The sequence below is a fragment of the Mirounga leonina genome, unplaced genomic scaffold (genome assembly GCF_011800145.1).
Source record: "Mirounga leonina isolate KUSES-001 unplaced genomic scaffold, KU_Mleo_1.0 Mir_127, whole genome shotgun sequence".
In the NCBI taxonomy this organism is placed as follows: domain Eukaryota; kingdom Metazoa; phylum Chordata; class Mammalia; order Carnivora; family Phocidae; genus Mirounga; species Mirounga leonina.
The window spans coordinates 59,024,958-59,040,223 of record NW_023270316.1 but is presented as its reverse complement, the minus strand read 5'-3'; the positions used below and the strand labels follow the sequence as shown (position 1 = coordinate 59,040,223).

Below are 15,266 nucleotides of genomic sequence, written 5' to 3'. Positions count from 1 at the left end.
CTCTCCCTCTCCCCCTGACTCCCCCCTTTAAAAAAAAAGAATGGGTGTTGAATTTTTCAGTGTCTGTGGAGATAACGATGATTTTTCTCCTTAAATCTGCTAATGTGACATATTAATGATATTTCTAAAATTGAACCATCTTTGGATTTCTTTTTTTTTTAAGATTGATTGATTGATTGATTGATTGATTTAATTATTTATGAGAGAGGGAGGGAGGGAGAATGTGAGCAGTGGGGAGGGACAGAGGGAGAGAGAAAATCCCAAGCAGGCTCCCCGTTGAGTACAGAGCCCCATACAGGGCTTGATCTCATGACTGCAAGATCATGACCTGAGCCAAAACCAAGAGTCAGACGCTCAACCAACTGAGCCACCCAGGCGCCCCCCCAGTCTTTGCATTTCTTAAATAATTCCACTTGATCATCATACATTGTTTTCTTAGTGTGGTATGGGATCCTGTTCACTAATGTTTTATTTTGAATTTTTATACCAGTATTCACGTAAGTGATACTGGTTTGCAGTTTTATGCTATCTTTATGAGGCACTAATATTATGTTTTTATTGCTTTTTTAATGTTTAGGTATCAACATTATGCTTCCTTTATTTTTTTATGCTCTAAAACAATTTATATAACATTGGGTCTGTCTGATCTTTGAAGAATGATAGTGTTGCCCTTGAAACTTCGGGTGTTGGTACTACATGGGGTTAGTTCCTTGATGATTTTCTTTATCTTTGCTATGGAAATTATCTTGCTTAAGCTGTCTATCTCTTCTGAGGTCAGTTTTTGTAAACTGTTGTCCTAGGAAATTATTCATTTCATCTATAGATTTTCAACTTTACTTCCATGTACTGTTTACTTTACTATTCTTTTATTTTTAGCCTTTTTGAATTACTTAATTTTAGATGTGTCTCTTGTACACAGCATAGAACTGGGTTCTGTTTTGGGAGCCAATTTAAGAATCTTTTTCTTGTTTATAGGTGAGTTAATCCTGGTCATATTGTTTGATATGTTTAGCTTCAACTCTGTCACGTTATTTTGTATAATATTTTGTGTGAGGCCTGACGCAGACCTCAGTCTCACAACCCTGTGCTCTTTTTTTCTTAAAAGGTTTGTTTTTGTTCTAATGTTACCTTTATACTTACACCTTTTATAATGCCCTTTTCTTGTATCTGATTTTAATAATATTTTTTGACTCCTAATACCTATACAATAATTGAGGAGCTTATTCTGTTTTCTCCTTTCTCTTGCCTCATCCTCCCATTTTTGAATCTGCTTAATCTTTTGCCAAATATAGGAAATTTTCTGCCATTATTTCTTTAAATATTTTTCAGCTCCACTTCTCCTGGGACTCTTGATGGCACAGTGTTAGATCTTTTGTTACTGTTCTACAACTCTCATGAAGTTTGTTTTTCCTGTTACTCAGATTGGGTGATTTGTATTGATCTATCTTTGAATTTGTGGATTTTTTTTCCCTTTTTCAATTTTATTAGTGAGTCCTTCCAGTGAGTTTTAAATTTGGGTTACTGACTTTTTCCATTTAAAATTTTGTTTGGTTCTTCTTTATATCTTTTGTTTCTTTGCTGTTTCTTTGCTGAGATTTCCTATATTTATTTGTTTTAAATATATTCATAATTGTTCACTGAAGTATTTTTATGATAGTTCCTTGAAAATCTTTTGTCAGATACTTCTGATATCTTTGTCATCTCAGTATTGACATCTGTTGACTGTCTTTTCCCTTTTGAGTTGAGAGGTTCCTGGTTCTTGGTATGACAAGTTATTTTTCATTTGTAAGCCTGTACATTTTGGGTGTTGTGTTATGTGACTCTGGTTTCTGTATAAATCTTATTACCTGTTACTGCCAGACTGGGTAGTAGACAGGCTTTGCCCACACACACAACATCTGCAGACACCCGTCAGTAGGGGGGCCTTAGTGCTGGGTGGGATGGTAGGTGGGCTCAGTTTTCAGGCATAGCTCCCTTCTGTCCTCCCATTTTTGAAGTTGCAATATTTCTATTTCTTCAGAACATATACCATTTATAAATTATTCTTCCACTCTTATCCCACGTTTATTTTAGTCTGTGATCTACAATGAAATATTTCCTCAGGCATCTCTTAGTTGAATGAAGCTCATTCTCTAGTGCAGAAGGTGTCAGCATATTTTCCTGAAAAGGACAAGTAGTAAATATCATAGGCTTTTGGAACCACATGGTCTCTGTCCCAGTAATGTGAAATAGTTTTACTAGGATATGTTACTTTTAAACACTTTACTCTCCTCCCCTCTCCTCTTCTCTGAAGTCTTACATAGGCTTGGGGCAGGAGGCCCAGACAAAAACTAGAATTTAATTTTTTCTTTTCTTACAGGTAATTTGAAATTTGTAGTATTCTCTGACTCCTACTAATGCTGAGGGTGTGGGCTATATGTGTTTGTTTTTAAGATTTTATTATTTATTTATTAGAGAGAGAGGGCATGCAACCAGGGGGAAGAGGCAGAGGGAGAAGCAGACACCCCACTAAGCAGGAAGCCCAATGCAGGACTCGATCCCAGGACTCTGAGATCATGACCTGAGCTGAGGGCAGATGCTTAACCAACTGAGCCACCCAGGCGCCCCTATATGTGGTTTTATTTGCTCTTTTTATTCATCTCTTTATTTTTTGAAGGATATATAGATGGATTTTAATTCAAGTGGCATTATTTTAAAGCAACAGAATATCTTTAATTTGGATACCTTAGTAAGTAACATCTCTGGATTTCACATGAGATAAGATCTGTGCTTACATATAAACTCTTTGACTTTGAGTGAGTCAACAAACTTGAGTCTTTCTTTTGTTTATTATTTGCAAAATCAGATGGGTGTAGGGCATGGTTTATACTCTGCTCTTCACTTGGAGACCTTTTTCAAGGGCTTTGCAAATAATTTTTCCCCCAAAGTTAAAATGCCAACTTATTTCTTTTAACTGTTTACTTTAATAGCCTGAAAAATTAATTATATTGCTAAACATGTTTGAAAACCACTAGTATCTTTTTGGTCTTTTCTAGCCATGAAGCAGCTGGTATATGGTCTTGTTCTGTATATAAAGTGTTTCCTTATGATTATTAGGTACTCAATTTGTGGGGCAGAGAGAAAAACTTCTCTCCCTGTTGGTTTTTTTTTTTTTAAGATTTATTTATTTATTTTAGAGAGAGAGAGAGAGCGCGCGCACGGGCACGTACACAAGCAGGGAGAGAGGCAGAAGGAAAGGGAGAGAATCTCAAGCAGGCTCAACTCCCTACTCAGCGCGGAGCCTGATGCGGGGCTTGATCTCACCACCCTGAGATCATGACCTGAGCCGAAATCAAGAGTTGGATGCTTAACCGAAGGAGCCCCCCAGGCGCCCCTTGGCCTGTTTTTAAATTCATCTCTCTGATATATAAAGGCAGAAGTTAGGGTAGAAGTTGTCTCAGACTTCTGTCTCATATTTGTGAAGAATGATCTGAGGTAGGTAAGCATTGAGAAAGTTCTCTGCTGCTTAGTAGATTTATCAGGTAAGCAGATATTTTTGCCACCAAACTAAAACATAAAGTTTAATTACTTTTTATGTCACTGCCCCTGAGGTATGTTAATGTATTTTAAGCATTCAAACAAATACCTAAACTGGTAATTCTTTTTTACTTTCTGTAGATTCTTGTAGATACTGTTTGGGCTCTGTCGTATCTGACAGATGGAGGTAATGAGCAGATACAGATGGTTATTGATTCAGGGGTTGTGCCATTTCTTGTGCCCCTGCTGAGCCACCAGGAAGTGAAAGTTCAAGTAAGTATCTTATTTTTCTTACTTGTATAGAATTGTGTTTACTATATAACCTGTTAACTTGAACACCAGGTTTCAGTTCTGTCTCTATGTACGTATCTTCGATATTTCTCCTCTATTTTACTGAACCTGATTTTGTTGGTTTCCAGATCTTTATCTCACCCGGATTCTTTGCAGAGTTTCAAACTGACAATAGCCAGTTTTCGTTGAGGTCTCAGACATCTCCTCTAAGAACTCCTTCAAGCATCCATTGCCATTTTAACCAGACAAAATTAAAATGTATCATCTTCTCCTACAAACCTGCTCCTCTTTATATATCCCCTTTCAGTAGACCACATAGTTCAAGCTTGAAACCTTGATTCCTCCTTTCATTTAGCCTCCATTATAGAGTCCTGTTCATTCTTTTTATAGCTTTCAGATCTGTCTGCTCATTATGTATCTAGAGCCACTGATTTAGTTCAAGACTCTTTTTTTCCCCTCCAAATAATTGAAACAGCATCCTAGCTGCATTTCCTCCTCTCTCCTTTCTCCTCACTCTAATTAGGGGTGGGTGGCTGATGGATATTCATTCCACTTCTGCCAGAGTGACTGTCTAGATGGAAATACATGCCCACTCCAGGCCTTTATTAAAGTATTTCTGTGGTACTAAATTAGTAATAGATAAAAAATAGCTGCTGTTAAAATGAACCTTTACTTTTTTTTTTTTGAAACTTTACTTTTTAAATTATCATTTCTTTTTAGTTTTTGAATCTTTTCAGCAGTTTTTTACACAATTTTTCTGTATAGTTCCATTTTTTACAAGACTTATTTAAAATTCAAAATTGCCTCTCAGTTCTATGTAGTACTTTTCTAAGAATACAGTAAGTGTCTACCCCTTGCATTTTTACATTTTCTCAAGATTATGAAAAAAATAGAATCCGCTTCATCATAAACAAATAAATTTATAGAAAGTGTTTTATCCCCACCCCAGACGGCAGCCCTCCGAGCAGTTGGCAACATAGTGACTGGCACCGATGAGCAGACCCAGGTCGTTCTCAACTGTGATGTCCTGTCGCACTTCCCAAATCTCTTATCACACCCAAAAGAGAAGATAAATAAGGTAAGGCATATAATTGTCTCACTGGTGCATTTCTTTCTCTCTGTATATTTCATTGTTCACTGTCCCCTTGTTTTCTGTTGCTATTTGTTCAATCATGATTGTCTTCAAAACCACTGTAGTTAAGATGAGAATTATTTCAAATCACCTCTGCAGTTATTTTGTTATAAGTGCTGCCCTGATAAAATAACCAGTGTTTTTATTTAAATAGATTGGGCAGTAGCAAGAATCAGTAAATTAGTAGCCACTAAGTGAGAATACATACAGAATCTCTCATTGGATGGCTGGTATTTTTTATATACAGAGAGATCATAATTTAATCTCCCTATGAAATTAGACTGGACCAAAAGAGGCAATGCCTAAATTAAAGGATCAAAAAAGTCTTTTTTAAAATTTCAAAGTTAAGATATAAACTTATTATTAATTGTTTAAATATATACTTCAGTATTTAATTCCTTTTGTGTCTGCCTTATTTCACATTGCATAATTTTTTTAAGGTTCATCCATGTTGGAGCATGTATCAGAACTTCATTTCTTTTTATAGCTGAATAAATATTCCATTGTACATATATACCACATTCTATTTATCCATTCATCTGTTGATGGACACTTGGAGTTTTTCTCCCTTTTGGCTGTTGTGAATAATGTTGCAGTGAACACTGGCATGCAAGTGGCTATTTGGGTCCCTGCTTTCAGTTCTTTTGGGTATATATCTAGGAGTAGAACTGCCCAGTCATATGGTAATTCTATGTTTGGCTTTTTGAGGAACTGCCAAATTGTTTTCCCTAGCGGCTACACCATTTTATGTTTCCACAAGCACTGTATGAGGGTTCCAATTCCTTTTTTTAAATTATTATCGTAGCCACCCTAGTAGTTGTGAAATGATGTCTCGTGGTTTTGATTTGCATTTAGTTTAATGTAGTTTTATCTGCCTGAAATGCCACCATCCCCAAAACCAACAGAATTGATCATTTCTTCTGTGTCATAGCTATATTTCTGTAGTTACTCAACTATAATTTGACAGTTGGATTCTTAAGAAAAGCATGTTGTCAAAAAGTGCATTTTATGAATACATTTGTTCCAATGAAGGGAAAGATGCCAGAGTCTTTTAGACTCTGGGCCAGTTATTTTTCCTGTAGAAATTTCAATAATATAGGTGATTTTTACAGCTAAATGTATTCCATAATTGGAAACAGAGCTGAGAAGTGAGGAAGCCGGACAGAAGTGGGTGCAGAGAAGTTCTGGCCTGTGATCGATATGCTCTAAGTGAAGGTATCATGGGGGAAAGAAAAAGGGTTCGTATAGATACCCACTCAGCCTCAGCAGCCAGTTAGTCTCCTCAGAGGTTTTTCACCTTGAGCATTTGTGTTATTTGCACTTGGGATCATCATGGGACCCTCGAGGTGGAATAAAACTCCATTTTATTCCCTCAACATTTTTTTTAAACATTTATTTATTCGAGAGAGAGAGAGCGAGCACACGCGAGTGAGTGTGGTGCGGGGCAGGCGGGGGTGGGGCGCGAGGGAGAGAGAGAATCCCAAGCAGACTCCTGAGTGCAGAGCCCAATGTGGGGCTCGATCCCAGGACCCTGAAATCATGACCTGAGCCCAAATCAAGAGTCAGACACTTAACCAACTAAGCCACCCAGGCACCCCATATTCCCTCAGCATTTTAGTTTGAAATTTTTCAAACCTATGGGAAATTTGCAAGAATAGTATAGTGAGCACCCATATACTCTAAACACTGATTTACCAATTGTTAACATCTTAACCACAATTGGATGGCAAAATAACTTTACAGTTAACTTTTTTAATTGTAGAAGAAGAGACAACATTTGACACTAAAATTAAAATAGAACCTGGTGTGTGACTTATAAATCCTTTAAGGTTATAATAGTTTTCTTATAACTTGTTTAAAATGAGAGATTCTGTGTAACCTAATTGCTTTTTGGATGCACTCCCCCTAATGCAACTCAAGTGATGTTGTTATAGTATATGTAAACTACATTAAAATAAAAATACAAATGCATTAAAAATAATTTTTCAAACAAAGGCACCCTGTATTTTGATCAATTATAGGAAGCAGTGTGGTTCCTTTCCAACATAACGGCAGGCAACCAGCAACAAGTTCAAGCTGTAATAGATGCTGGATTAATTCCTATGATTATTCATCAGCTTGCTAAGGTCAGTGGTATTATGAGTTTATCATGTACATTAATATATTATAACCAAGATTTTTTGAATAAAGAATTCATATAATTATTTCTTTTTTAACCTTCAGGGGGATTTTGGAACACAAAAAGAAGCTGCTTGGGCAATTAGCAACTTAACGATAAGTGGCAGAAAAGATCAAGTGAGTTTGGAGAAACTATTAGGATTGTTAATACTGCAAAGTATACTACTCTTTTGTTTAGGAGCTGCTGATTGTTTAGAAGCCCTGTGCTATGTTCTTTTTGGGGGAAAGTTAATTATATAAATAAAAATGTTTCTTTTGTTGCCTAGGTTGAGTACCTTGTACAGCAGAATGTAATACCACCATTCTGTAATTTACTGTCTGTGAAAGATTCTCAAGTTGTTCAGGTGGTCCTTGATGGTCTGAAAAACATTCTGATAATGGCTGGTGATGAAGCAAGCACAATAGCTGAAATCATAGAAGAATGTGGAGGTAAGAGTGGATTGAAGAAAAATAGTTGAGCACTGGAATGCTGAAATAATAGTTCCCTTAAAGACAACTAATTAGGAAGAAAACTGTCAGGAGACATTGCTGTTCCATCAGTATGTTGCTGTCCTTTGTTTGCTATGTTAGCATTCCAGGAGGTTTTTCCAGCCAGGATTAGTCCATACTTTGGAAAAACTGGTTGTGAAGGTCACTCCGTGCCTTCCTAGAGGTTTATGTTGCTTTTTAGGTAACATAAACACTCCTCTTGAAGTCACAGTGCGTGAGAGCAAATTAAAAGCTCGAGAACCACTACAGTAGAGAAACATAAGCTTTGTTTAATCCAGCATTTCTTAGAATCCGTGATAGTGAAACACTTTTTTCATGTTACACCTAATATCATGTGATTGTGTGGACCTTACCTTGTGAAATACTATTCCATATTGTTGGAAAAGGTTAATGATTTCAGAGTCATCTAGGTATTTTATTTCAGTCTTACAATTGCTAGAGCTGCATGCTGAACTTAATGCCACAGAAGTTACTTTGAAATTTTAATGAGAAAACTGTGATTTGAAATATTACATTAATTATTTCTCTGGTAATGACATATGAAATGTATTTTTAAAAGTTTTATTTTTAAAGGTACCTGTTCAATATGTACTAAATTGCCCAAACCTTAAATTAATTCATTCTATTGTCATGTTTTATTTTGTATATTTTATTGACTATTATGTGTAGTTATACTACCCAATTTATTTTTTAAGAGAAAGCAAACACAATAGCATCATAAAATATTCAGACTGGAAATACTTTCTCAATAACAAGAAGAAATTATCCTGGAGATGTTAAGGAGTTTTATCTATGGTCATAGAAGTAGATCTTCATACTATTAATTCACTTCTTACTCTGGTTTTAAGATATTTTGAGATAATTTAAAATTAGCATTGTAGTCTAATATAGAGCAGTTACCCCCAGGGAGTTTAAGATGCAGAATTGTAACTCTTTGGCTTTTTATCAGTGTAGTTGTTTTGGTCTATGGGAGGTATACTTATAATTAGGATACACATTTACTTAGTGTTTTATAATTTTATAAAGAACTTTACATCCATTATCTTTGACACTTATATTCCCATTTTTGTGGTTCTTATATTACTAAATAAAGAAAAATGCAACTATTTCAGAATAACCTAGCTAAAAAGACATTTCACAGAATACTGTTAAGGATGTAAATTTATAAACTTGTGCATCTGATACATGGAGTAAATATATTGGGAATAGACATGAAGGCATTCTATAGTTTTGAAAAATTGTTTCCGAATTTCACTGTGGCTATAAGATATAAGCACCCTATTTGATTGTTTTCTTAAAAGAAATTACTTCAAAGTGTAAAGCTTTGTCTTCTGTTTATATCAGTTAATCATGAAGTTTCTGAAAACTTGTTGTATAAAAGTAATAACATTTGGAAAACAGAGGGAAAGTTAAAAAAAATTACTATACGACATAGCGTGCTTCCACTAAAACATTCTTGGGAGGCCTTGGTTCGAATTCTGTCACTGACTTGCCATGCAACCTGAAGTAAATCGCTTTACACCTCTGGACCATAGCTTCCTCATCTGTCAGATGGAGTGCTTAGGTGGTTTTTTTTTACTGTCTGCCTCAGATACAAATGTACCTCAGGGTTTCTAGAGAGGAAGAAATTGGTGGGATGCTGGTCCTCCAACCAGAGCAGCTCAGAGTTTTATCTGTTTTTTTAAGAAAACTGTCATCTTTGGGGAGTGGTGGGAGGAAGGTGTTCTGAGTTCTTTCGGATTTTCCATGGTGAGAATGAACAGTTTTTATTTGTGTCTGCTTGATGATTTGATTTTTTTGTTTTTATCAGGTTTGGAGAAAATTGAAGTTTTACAGCAACATGAAAATGAAGACATATATAAATTAGCATTTGAAATCATAGATCAGTATTTCTCTGGTGATGATGTAAGTATACATTAAAGTATGGTATGCCTGCATGTACATTAAAACCTGGACATACTCTAAGCTTACTAAGAATTTTCCTTTTATCATTAATACTACAAGTTTATACTATATTTCTATCAGATACTCTTGAGGTGGCATTTTCTAGTTATTTTTAATAATCTAAATTTTAAAAAATTAATGATTGTTTTCCATCAGTCGGTTTTTTATTTTTATTTTTTTTAAGATTTTATTTATTTATTTGACAGAGCACAAGAGGGGGGAGGAGCAGAGGGAGAGGGAGAAGCAGGCTCCCCACTGAGCAGGGAGCCCAATGCAGGGCTCAATCCCAGGACCCTGGGATCATGCATGACCTGAGCCAAAGGCAGATGCTTAACCGACTGACTGAACCACCCAGGCGCCCCCATCAATCAGTTTTTTTTAAATACTGTGTCTGAAACATCATTATAAGGTAAAAATACAAAAATGGGTGTTTGAGGGGCACCTGGCTGGCTCAGTCAGTAAAGCATGAGACTTGATCTCAGGGTTGCAAGTTTGAGCCCCACGTTGGGCATAGAGATTACTTAAAAAAAAAAAAAAAAAACAGTTCTTGTTGCATTTGTAATCTGTTAAATGGGAAGAAGTAATACAGTTGACTTTTGAACAAGTGTTTGAACTGCACAGGTCCACTTATAGGTAGATTTTTTTTTATATATAAATACAGTACAGTACTGTAAATGTATTTTCTGGGGCACCTGGGTGGCTCAGTCAGTTAAGTATCTGACCGTGTCAGGTCATAATCTCAGGGTCCTGGGATGGAGCCCCGTGTGGGGCTCCCCACTCAGCAGGGAGTCTGCTTGTCCCTCTGTCCCTCTGTCCCTCCCCCTGCTCATGCTCTCTTTGTCTCTCTCTCTCTCTCAAATTAAAATCTTTCAAAAAACTGTATTTTCTCTTTCTTATGATTTTCTTGGTAACATTTTCTTTTCTCTAGCTTACTTCATTATAAAAATACAGTATATAATATGTATGACATACAAAATACATGTTAAGTCAACTGTTTGTTATCTGTAAGGCTTCCAGCCAACAGTAGGCTATTCGTAGTTAAGTTTTGGGGAGTCAGAAGTTATACTTGGATTTTTGACTCTGCACTGGGGAGGGGTTGGTGCCGCTAGCCCCCGGTGTTTTTCAAAGGTCAACTGTAATTATAGAAATGATGTGTGTTCAGATAGGTAAAATAAATCTACAGATACAGAAACTTAAGAATGGGGCAGGGAAGGGGGAGGGGGTAAAAAAATTGGAGCAATTTTTAAATGTGTGTTCAGTTTAATTAAATTGTTAAATTACTTGGGGCACCTGGGTGGCTCAGTCGGTTGAGTGTCCAACTCTTAGACTCTTGATTTTGGCTCAGGTTATGATTCAGGGTCATGAGATTGAGCCCCACTTTGGGCTCCAGGGTCAGCAGGGAGTCTGCTGGAGATTTTCTCTCCCTCTGCCCTTTCCTCCGGCTCTCATGCCCGCACTCTCTCTAAAATAAATAAATCTTAAAAAAAAAAAAAAAAAACTTAAAAAGTAAATTGCGGGGGCACCTGGGTGGCTCAGTCGTTAAGCGTCTGCCTTCAGCTCAGGTCATGATCCTAGGGTCCTGGGATTGAGCCCCACATCGGGCTCCCTGCTCAGCGGGAAGCCTGCTTCTCCCTCTCCCACTCACCCCTGCTGTGTTCCCTCTCTCGCTGTGTCTCTCTGTCAAATAAAGAAATAAAAATCTTTAAAAAAAAAAAAAAGTAAATTGTTAAATTTCTTAATATTATTATTGATTTAAATATTTTTATTGATTGAAACATACAGAATGATTATGCAACATTTGTATAGAACTCCCATAAGAAGTAAGTTCTGCTTATACCACAACATGTAGTATCTTAACATAATAAGGACTTTTTTTTTTGCTTTTTATAGATTGATGAAGATCCTAGCCTCATTCCTGAAGCAACACAAGGAGGTACTTACAATTTTGACCCAACAGCCAACCTTCAAACAAAAGAATTTAATTTTTAAGTTCAGTTGAGCGCAGCATCTTTCCCAGTTCAGTACGAAGCACCACCAGATGGCTACCAAATGACAAGAAGAAGAACAACAAAAGGCTCCAAAACACACATGCCTCTTCGTTTCGATGCTTCTAAAGCAAGCCATGTCTCAGTCACTTTGCAGTTGCCAAAAGTTACTATCACATGGACTGTAAATGCATATGCATGATTTCCTAAACTGTTTTAGAATTCTCCTTAACAATCTCAACTACCCTATTTTTCCCTGTTCCCTGGTGCCACACGCTGACAACTGCAGTCTCCAGTTTAGAATATTCCATAGTGGTGGCATGTCAGCTGCCCACTTGATATTCCTTTGGAAAATGGTGCGCTGTGGATCAAGACACTTTGGTATGATGCATATACACGTTGGAAGACTTTAAAGAGGTGCAGTCTGATCTGAGCCTCCATCATTGTCCTCCACAAACATATTTTCATATTCTTTATGTGGAAGAATAGATTTTAAAGTACAAGCCAAATGATTTTCATTGGTGGAACTGACACACACAAAAAGTAACTTAAAAAAAGAAACTTGGTTATTGATTAAACAGATAAGTTTTAAAAAAACTGCGCTTCATCTACCAGTAATTGATGTGTTTATTATCTGCCTCAGAAGCCAGGGTTGGAGGAAGAACTTTAGCTATGGATGGTAATGCTTTCGCCATTATACCTAATTTTTGAGAACAGCAAGCCCTATTTGACCACTCACTTCAGCCTGTGTGTTCCTGCTGTTTTGAAGTAATCAAATGCTGTGCATGGTATTTTACCTGAGCTGCAACCTGTTATGGACTTGAACTTCTGTTTAAGTTGAAAGCAAGAGTCCCTGACTATAAAGAGAAAAACAAATAAAAAACAACAACAAAAAACAAAGGTCTAAAGTACCGATTGGTGATGTTTTAAAAAAAAAAAATCTTGCTTTCAGCTTTCAGGAGTTAATATTTTTTGTTTTAAATTGATAATTGGATATGGTTGATTTATATTGGGTTTAAACTGTGGAGCTTTCATGTTTACTGTAATTTAGTCTTAAAATATTTTTTACTTAGTAACCAGTGCTTTTGATAATGTGGTTGGCAACAAACCAGCAACTATTTAGAAGTGTTATAAAACTTCATTCTTTGAGTATTGGGAAAGTTAATTCAGATCCTACTCTAAAGGCATATTCATATATTAAAAGATTCAGACAAGGATCTGTGTAGAGGAATAATCTGCAGTTATTTGACATAAACCTGATTTGCAGTGATCTTTAAGCAATTCTGCAATATCTGGTATTACTATGTAAAGTCCTAGCTTTTGGTAAATTGTCTGACCCAGTTATTAATGAAAGAATATGGATTTGAAAAATTTTAAACTGAATAATTTGTGCTGTCACAGAAATGGTTTTGTTGCTATTGTTTACTGGGTATAATTTCCCAATGCATTGATGTGAAGGGATAGAAAATCTAAACGAATTTAGTATCCGATGGGGGGTGTATTTACTGTGATGAAGAGGAGACAGATGCCATCAGAGCTTTGTGAATCAGCTGGGGTGTTTTCACTGATAAACAACACATAGCAGGTGTGCATTCATTACAAATATATGTATCTGCCAAGGTGGAGCCACTTTAAAGAGTGAGTTTTGTCTTGTATCTAAAATGGATACAAGCGTATGTTTAAACTGCAAGATTTTTACTTGCTAGAGAATCTGTTTTAATATAGTGGTTTGGCCTCTGATTATTTATAGGTTTTATAAATTTTAGAATCAATTTCTCTTTAAGGTGGCTCAGATTTTTCAACTCTTGTGCACATAAAATTGAGTTGAAGTTCATTGTGCCTTTTTTTCTTTATCCAAATTTTGAGTTAAAGCTTCATATGGTAACTGCATCCTGTTCAGACACTGTAGTTGAAATTTTTGAAACTGTGTGGTGTTCACTAAAAGTAGGAATAACAAAGTCAAAGCTAATTAAGGTCACAAACTTCGGTGAAACCCTTAAAGTCCAAATCTTCTCGATATTGTGAATTGTACCCCTTCCAGTATAGTTTCTTCCAGACTCTCCATACTACTTACTGACAGTTACCTTTTAAATTTTGCACACATTGAGATTAAATTGGGCCTCTACTGTGCCGATTCCTATTTTCTCTTGTGTTTTAAGTGCGAACTAACATAAGTGAACATTAGCATCAAGTAGTGCAGACATATGTATGCATTTGCTTGATTCAGTTTGTTGTGACCTTATCAGTTTGGAATTGGAATTGCGCCATTTCGTAGACAAAGGAAACTAAGTATATTGCTGCACTTTTAAGTTTTCAGAACAGTGTTGAAAAATTGCATTGTTTTTATTTTTTTTAAACTCAGTTAAAAAAGACTAAACGTTCTTTCAAAAGAGGCATCTAAATGTGTTCCTAATTTTGTATATGGGCTTAGGTTTTGTAACCAATAAAAAAAAAAGCTGCTATCAAATACGATAAAACACTGAAGAGCTTATTTCTAAAAGTTTAATTTCCTAGTTTTGTTTTCTGCGTGTTTAAATTTGGAACTATTTTTCAGACATCAGCCACAAGGAGGCAAATCATGAATTAATCTTCCGTTGTATTTTAATTTCTCTCTTCCACTCTAACAAACCAGGACAATAACAGTGCTAGATTTCAGAGTATTTTGTGACAAATAAGAAATACCCAAATCTTTATTCATTTCCTGAGCTGCCATAACGGTACCGCAAACCAGGTGGCTTAGAACAGTAGGAACTTACTGTTGCACAGTTCTGGAGGCCAGAAGTCGGAAATCAAGGTGCAGGCTGGGACCCTCTCTGGAGGCTCTGGGGAGGACCCTTCTCTGTCACTTCCCAGCTTCTGGGGTGCCTGGCAGTGCTGGGGGCTCCTCAGCTTGTAGCTGCGTCCCTCCAGCCCCCGCTGTCATCCTCGTCACGTGGCCTTCTCCCTGCCTACCTCAGGTTTAAATACCGTGACTTAGAAGGGCCATTTGAGAAAATGGTGTGATTATGACTTTCATGAAACAAACAAAATCAAACTTTACAGCCTAATCCTTGAGAACAAGTAACTGTGGAAGATAGTAATTGAAGTAAACTGGGAAGTTGTAATCTGTGAGATAGAGGTTGTGGCTCTAAATGAAATCTTGGATTAATTAAAAGGACAAAAGAGGAACTGAACTTTGGAATATACAAATATTTTTACTTTAGTATAATGCCACTTCAAATTATTTTTGAAAGAAGTCAGTGTGTATAAGTAAATAAATGTGATAGTACTTTTATGTCATCTTGCCATGATTTCCTTCAGAAGAGTTGTCCTTTTTAGAGGATTATTGCAAGTGAAAATTCATGAATGTCATTTGTCTTACAGTGATAGTTACGAATTTTCATAACCCTAGTTGAACCGGGGGATTTCAATTAAATCTATTTGGAGAAAGGAAGTATAATTTCTGTACATTAAGCTTTAAGTCTTAAGGCATATAACCCAAGGAGTGCTCTATATAACCCACCACTCATTTGTCTAAAGTTTTAAGGAACTTTTTATGTTGTACATAAAGCTAAAAAGTAGTGGTAGAATGATTCTCAAAAAGTACTATATAGAGATAGGAGTGTATCTGTCTATGTGTATATAGACAGACATAGGCTCAGTACTATATTAAGAGAAAGTGTTTGGGGAAAGGGATGTGAGAATATAGCCTGTTCACCTCCTTTAGCCTCCTTATTTGTCCATGAAACCCC

The 15,266-nt window shown here is 36.3% G+C and overlaps 1 protein-coding gene across 1 annotated transcript in view; it reads left to right on the top strand.

The window, feature by feature from the left end:
* KPNA3 (karyopherin subunit alpha 3) overlaps nt 1–14,035 on the top strand; it is a 101,646-nt gene extending 87,611 nt beyond the window's left edge. Inside the window, exons 11-17 of the mRNA XM_035003444.1 lie at nt 3,658–3,789; nt 4,757–4,885; nt 6,961–7,065; nt 7,163–7,234; nt 7,384–7,546; nt 9,417–9,511; nt 11,441–14,035. Of these exons, the coding sequence (XP_034859335.1) occupies nt 3,658–3,789; nt 4,757–4,885; nt 6,961–7,065; nt 7,163–7,234; nt 7,384–7,546; nt 9,417–9,511; nt 11,441–11,539 (795 nt within the window). The 3' untranslated portion in view covers nt 11,540–14,035. The remainder of the gene's footprint in view (nt 1–3,657; nt 3,790–4,756; nt 4,886–6,960; nt 7,066–7,162; nt 7,235–7,383; nt 7,547–9,416; nt 9,512–11,440) is intronic.
* Nucleotides 14,036–15,266: the final 1,231 nt, after the last annotated feature.